The sequence below is a fragment of the Solanum pennellii genome, chromosome 1 (assembly GCF_001406875.1).
Source record: "Solanum pennellii chromosome 1, SPENNV200".
Classification (NCBI taxonomy): Eukaryota; Viridiplantae; Streptophyta; class Magnoliopsida; order Solanales; family Solanaceae; genus Solanum; species Solanum pennellii.
The window spans coordinates 102,562,264-102,569,209 of NC_028637.1; the positions used below are offsets into that span (position 1 = coordinate 102,562,264).

Here is a 6,946-nt window from a genome sequence, read left to right on the forward strand (position 1 = left end):
TATATATTTATTATACATATCGAAAATTACACGTCAAGTAACATGAATAATATTTGAATTTGATAAAGAACATACAAATAATTCACTTGTACATAATGGCAAAATTATTATTATTTTTACCGAATGCTTAATTAATAAGGTTGAATTGGCTTTTTTGAATTAAAATAAAGTTCATGAGTAAGATAATTATTTATTTTTACTTTAGGCATTTTTTGTCTATTTTTAATTTACTGATTTTAATTATTTTTATATTATCAACCAATATTGTATTGATATATATATTATTAATCATATGTTTAAATATAATATTTACTATAGAATAATTTTATTCAGTTTCAGCAAATTTTATGTTCGTTTACAGAGTCTGTTTACTTATATATAGTAGATGACATAGTATATGTAGTTTTAGGTTGTACATATCGGTTTGTTGCAAGTATAAAGTTTTTTGTTCACAATCTTGAAAAAAAACTGGAAATGTCATCAGGATGATTGAAGCACAAGATTATATATAATTTATCTTGATTATGAGAATAATATAGTTCCAACTTTATGTGCTCATGCATTTTGTATGTATTGAACGAGACCGAGTAGAGATAATTATTTTAGATCGAGTAACAAAAATATATTTTATAAACTATCAAACATACGTATATTCTTAATCCTAATATAACTATTATGATATGTATATATATATATGATATATATATAAATTATCATTTTTAATTTATTTAAGTGTGAGATTCTGAGATAGATCTATATATTTTAGTAGATTAAACGATAATATATATATATATTTATTTCGATTCTCAAACGACGGAGAGGAGGAGGAGTCGAAGAGAAAAAAAAAAAAAAGGCTTTTGACAGCACTGCGTCGAGTATCCGTATTCGTATCTCTATATAAATAAATTCCCCTTTCGCCACTCTCTCTAAAATTCTTTATTCTCTCTCTGGTTTTCTCATGCATGAACAATCGCAATGAAATTGGAAAAATTAGGGCAAAACAATTGTGAATTTCGTCAATCGATATTGTGGAAGCTCTAAGGGAAGATGTGAATTTGTGATTTCTAATTTTCTTTATTTTCTTTTTCTTGGTGTAAAAGATCAAAGGAAAAAGTATTCGCATGAAGGGGCCGTTAGATCGATCAAAAGTAGTGCTGCGGCACTTGCCGCCGACAATTTCTCAGTCCATGCTTCTTGACCAAGTTGATTCCCGATTCGCTGGTCGATACAACTGGTTCTGTTTTCTACCCGGCAAGTCCAGGTTAGGGTTTTGAGTTCTTGGTTTTCAAACTAATTTTGGCTTTTTTTTTTTATTACAAATTTTACTTATTGGGACTGATTGTGTAGTTAATAATAACCGATTATGGAAAAGAAGGGAAAGAAATCAAAGATTATATCAGGATTCTTGATTTTCGAGTTCTTGATTTTTCAAGAAAATTTTGTGTGTATAGGTAATATGGTTCCTGGCTCCTGATTAAGATTCTATAGGTAATAATAACCCAACCCAACAAAGGATATAAAGAAAGAAAGAAAGTAAAGCAAATCAAAGATTCTATCAGGAGTCTTAACTTCATGTTGATTTTGATAGGTTGTGAACTTCCGAATTTTTTTTGAAGATTTTTATTTCTTGAATGGATAGAATTGGATATTATTGAAAAAACACAGCACCAACCAAATATTTATGTACACCAAGATGCAAGAAATCATGTTATGTAAGCATGCTATATAAGTATTCCTTTATATTGTATGTGTTCTTTAGGTTTCAGATTTTCAGTAGTGTCACTGATTGATCGTTATTTGTTGTTGATTGGAGAGACAGGTATGTTTTTGGTAGATTTGGTTGCACAAATACCAGATATCCTGTTAAAAAGTGGTCACGCTTGAGGAGTTGAAATACCCCTTAAAGAAAAGAAAGCAGTACTGCAATAAATATACCCTCCCCTTTTGTTTGCATGTAAAGGGCATGGTTGCAAATGAGATCGTTGTTGGTGTAGTTTGTCTGTATTGTGCTATCATTCTTTCCTAGCTTGTTTTCTTTGGTGAGAGACTGGGGTCTTCTGGATTGATTCACCTGTACCTATGATTTTCTCCTTATTTTCCCTTCTTTAATGTCGTCATTATTTGGAGATCTCTTTTGGATGGTAAAACTTTTTGCATAATTAGTACAAATACGAATTGAGCAGTTTATTCAGATAAGGTGATAGCCTTTATTTTCTTAACTTGTATAGGTATTTTTGTTAGAGATAATGACCGGGTGTGCTGCATATTGAAGAAAACTGTGAACTAGATTGCCACCTGTATAAGAGTGTTTTCCAGTGATACCTCTGAATCTAATTTAAAGCATTGTAGTTTGTCCAGTCTGTTCTTTCCTTATTTTGTTTTATCCGGATATGTGTTGATACAGGTTATCTGGAAATTAATTCATCAAATTTATCGCCTTATCTAGAAAACTAACCGGAATTTACGTTTTTGTCCTTGCTCGCCTCATTTACCGTAGTCCTTGGTAGTTGGAGATTTGTTGTTGGATGGTATATCTATTTTTAGAATCTATAGGGAGTTGAATTATTTTGCAAATTAGGGAGATTATCTTTACTGCCTTTACTTGTTAGACTTTAGTCAGAAATACTAACCGCTGTGGTGCTGTTTGGAAGAAAATTAGATTGCCACCGTAAGAGGGGTCCATACTTTTGGAAAGCAGATTTTGAAGTCACTTATCTGTATTTTTTCCTTCCATCTCTTTTTCTTCTGGAACGGTATGCCTTCCTCAAATTTGCTTGAAATGGGAGGTGGAATGTTTATCAATGAAGGATGATTTCACCTCTATTGTTTTGATTACAAATTAAAAATTAACAAGGTGCTGTTCCGAAGAGAATGTTGAACTAGATTATACTGCCACTTGGGCAAATGGGTTGCCAACAACTGCTTTTGGTGTAATGTAACATCCTTTTGTGTGACTATTTTAGTTCTTATCTTTGTCAAGTTTGGTCCAAAGGACCCTTTATTAGTCTATTTACCCCCCCCCCCCCAGACACACACACACTAATAAAATTTTAAAAACACACACCCTTTTTTTTTGCTCTCTTATATCCAGGCGATCTTTTGGATTGCTATAATCCTATAACTTCTTATCCACATCAATGCATGCTTAGACATCTTAGAAAACATTGTCAGGGAATACTTTATCTCCATTTGTTGGTACTTCCTATTTACATTTACTCGCGCGTATTTAACTGTGTACATACACACATTTTTTTTAGAAGTGATACTACATATATTATTATATAGTTGCTTATCCTAGTTTGCCATTCACTGAAGTTTCAGTTGGATCAATGTCCTTGATGGATTTTATTTTATCTTTATGCCCATTTTAATTTTTCTTTATTATTTACTCTGTTGGTAAGATTATTTTTTAACTGTGTTGCAATTCTAAAATTTTTATTTTCCAGCTCTTTACACAACATGAACTTAATATGCTTTAGGTTGCCACAAGTGTACTTCGTTTTTCAAGTTTAGTGTTCCTCATAGTTTCCTTAACTCAATTTTTCTCCTGCAGTCAGAAGCATCAAACTTATTCAAGAGCCTATATTGAATTTAAGAGGCCAGAAGATGTTATCGAGTTTGCAGAGTTCTTTGATGGACACGTTTTTGTAAACGAGAAAGGTAAAGAAATTTGGCCTAAATCTGTATTTCTCCCTTCCATATGATGTTTAAAATTGTTTTTAAATCCATCCGACATCTTGCTACAGGCTTAAAGTTCTTATCCTGTTAATTGTAACAGGAAAAGTTTGAGCCCTTGCTTTATCTGGGTCCTGACAATTCTCAGTTCTGCAATTATATTAATATGTTTCTTACCCTAGTGTATGTCTGTACTAGGCACTCAGTTCAAAACTATTGTCGAGTATGCTCCTTCACAGCGTGTTCCACAACACTGGTCCAAGAAGGATGGCCGTGAAGGAACCATCTTGAAAGGTACTCAATCAATGCGCTGATTGCATCTGACCTACCGCTATCTTCTCTAGTCCTCACTCATGGTTAAGTTGATGCCCTTGTAGATCCTGAATATCTGGAGTTCCTTGAATTTATCTCGAAACCTATTGAGAATCTTCCGAGTGCAGAAATACAGTTGGAAAGAAAGGAAGCTGAACGCGCGGGTTAGTTTGAATTTTTACTGAATGCATACGCTGTCCTCCTGCATCAAACTGAGACATTAATCTATTAATGAGAGATGTAGGATAGCAAACTATGAAGGTGGATTGCATGTTCTCTGGACTTAAGTTTCACTTCTTCTTTGGTTTTTAGGTTCTGCAAAGGATGCTCCTATAGTTACTCCATTGATGGATTACATACGTCAGAAAAGAGCCGCCAAGAGTGGAGCTCGGGTAGGAGATTTTGTTTTATGAAACTTTAACTTGTTCGATTTTCATTTGAGGTTTCTTTCTCTCTCATACCCCCTTCCCTCCTCTTAGTACATTCACCCCTCCACCCCCAAAGCTTTTTTGGGTCTGCTTGCACAGGGTGCGCCTTCTAGATTTTCTTAATCCTCATTTGGTAAAGGATGTTTTTCCCTTCTCTCAGTGAGTGAGATAATAAATTGGTCTTGTAATGATTAGAATGCTCCTGCTTTCTGTCTGTGCATAATATGACCACGCGAGAAACAGAAAATACGTTTCATCATTCCATGTTGAATTGTCCTAATATACCTCCTCTTTCACTCTATATTTTGGCTTCGTCGTGAGATCAGTGCTCCAAGAGAGTCTAAGAAGCTTGCAACTTTATATCCTATGCCGCCTGAGGGTTAGTTACTTCCTTGGGGAAAAACATGAATATGTTACTTTGATCTGTGGTATCCTTTCAATTTCTTTGTTAAGTTATGGGCATCAGTTGTATATTCTCGCAAATGGAGGCTATGTTTTGATTACAATCAATTTACCATCCATTTGCACCATTGGCGGTGGTACATAGTTCACTCTAAAGAAAATTATGATGAATGTGAACCTGTTCTTGTGTCATCCGCATACAACAGATGGTAATAGTTCCAGGATTTTTATGAGCAGACTGAATCTGTTGGCAATGAGCTTTTCCATTAACCATCTTTTACATTGGCCACACTTCTCAGGATTATAGTATACTCTCAGTTTTGTGTTTAGCAAAAATGATGTGTGTCTCATGATTTAGAGCATCTTTCTCCAAGTTTAAAAGATCAGTACTAAGTTTTATCTCTGGTCATTGACAGAAATCTATAGCTAATGGGAGACCAACCAGAAGAGCGAGTGGCACATCCGCAGGAAGTCCTAGCTCAAGTGCGTCTAAACGAAGCTCTGAAAAGAGACGGGCTTCCACTAGCATGGTAAGGGTGTCGTGTTCCAATCTAACGTTTGTGCAATTGGTACTCCTGGTTATCTATCTATTTCATGCAAACATTCTGTGTTTGATCTTCTCTCAGTCACATCATCTGTGATCTATGTGCTTGTGAAAACAGTAATATACCTGATTTGACTTCTGTATCAGCTTTTCACTGTTGATTTTCCTTACCTCTGATAATTGGTTGGAGATATTCTTTTGATTGAATTATTCTTGGTATAGTACTAATGTTTATGTATGCATGTCTGTTTTTATATTTTCAACTACGATATGGCCAGTAACTTTTACTCTGGGGATATTTCTTTTGATGGATGTGGTTACTGTCACTTCTCTTTTCTAGTCGCTTATGGAACTGTCTGATCGTGTACAGTATGTTCTTCGAGATAGTTCTAAGGCTGGGAGTGGCAAAGACAAAACATATATTCTAGCTCCAAAACGTGATGATCAGCAGCGTGCTGAGAAGTCTGGTACCTCTGCTCCTGTATCTGTGGCTAATGCAGTTGAAGAGGAAACTGGTATGCCTACACTTTAGTTGTCAGTTGTAATCACATGTTTGCATGCTTGTTTGTCTATTATCATCCCATGAAGGCAAGCCTTGGAGCAACAGAGAAGCGCTTGCGTTTCTACTGGCAACCGGGTTTCTAATTTCGGAGCCAACCTTTCCAATAGGTAGGTAAGGCTGTCTACGTTTCCCTTCCACTGAACCTTCATGGAGAGCCTTCTGGTTCTCTAGGGTCTTCCATTTTTCTTACATGTTCTTCTTTAAGCAAGAAACAATCATAAACCATAAGCAAATTGACATGGTTTTGGACTTTTTGAGAATGACAAAGTAAAAATATATTAACTGTATCACTACAGTGCGAGCACTAGATTTACATAATAGTACAAGAACTAAAAATTTGCATCATAGCATCTTCTGAATTGACAATAGCATCACACCAAAAAAGACAGCAGCTCTAAGCATGTGGTTTCAAGCTATGTGTAGGCCCTTTCAGTTTCAAAATTTCAACAGCTCTGTTCCTTTCTTTCAATATATACTGTGTGACTTTCAAATACTTTGGATATTCATGACTTTTCTCCCGTTCCAGCTTTGTATTGTCAATCTCAGTTTCTTTGGTATCATCACTTGATGGGCATCAAAAGATTTATGAACATACTCCAAATTTTAGTTGCTATAGGGTGATGAAGGAGAGGATTGGGGTTTGTAAGATCCTTTCATAATACAATACTGACCTAATGTCATTCCTCTTTTGATCAAGTTATATTGGCTACGGGTGATGCAAAAGGAAAATATTGGGGTTTGTCATCTCCCTTCACAATAAAACACCTGCCTAATGTTATTCCACTTTTGATCAAGTTATATTGACATTATTTTACCTTATCTAAAAGAATCCAAGTTTTATTGAATTGACAAATTTTTCATACAAGGCAATCCAATCACACATGCAACTTTAACTTTCGTTTTCCATAACATTACCAGGGCCTGCGAACAGTTCAAACAGCAAGCTATAACTGTCTTGACACTTGCACCAGTTAGCAATACTTGTTCCTTTTTATTCATTCATTCTTTTTTTTTGGGGGGGGG

General features: G+C 35.0%; 1 protein-coding gene and 1 long non-coding RNA gene across 2 annotated transcripts in view; both read left to right on the plus strand.

Annotated features, from left to right (window-relative positions):
* Nucleotides 1-850: 850 nt before the first annotated feature.
* LOC107007914 (regulator of nonsense transcripts UPF3-like) overlaps nucleotides 851-6,946 on the plus strand; it is a 12,233-nt gene continuing 6,137 nt past the window's right edge. Inside the window, exons 1-7 of the mRNA XM_015206763.2 lie at nucleotides 851-1,261; nucleotides 3,554-3,660; nucleotides 3,874-3,969; nucleotides 4,053-4,151; nucleotides 4,300-4,379; nucleotides 5,234-5,347; nucleotides 5,732-5,876. Of these exons, the coding sequence (XP_015062249.1) occupies nucleotides 1,122-1,261; nucleotides 3,554-3,660; nucleotides 3,874-3,969; nucleotides 4,053-4,151; nucleotides 4,300-4,379; nucleotides 5,234-5,347; nucleotides 5,732-5,876 (781 nt within the window). The 5' untranslated portion in view covers nucleotides 851-1,121. The remainder of the gene's footprint in view (nucleotides 1,262-3,553; nucleotides 3,661-3,873; nucleotides 3,970-4,052; nucleotides 4,152-4,299; nucleotides 4,380-5,233; nucleotides 5,348-5,731; nucleotides 5,877-6,946) is intronic.
* LOC107007916 overlaps nucleotides 5,931-6,946 on the plus strand; it is a 2,671-nt gene continuing 1,655 nt past the window's right edge. The window contains exon 1 of the long non-coding RNA XR_003579006.1: nucleotides 5,931-6,030. This is a non-coding gene — a long non-coding RNA (uncharacterized LOC107007916). The remainder of the gene's footprint in view (nucleotides 6,031-6,946) is intronic.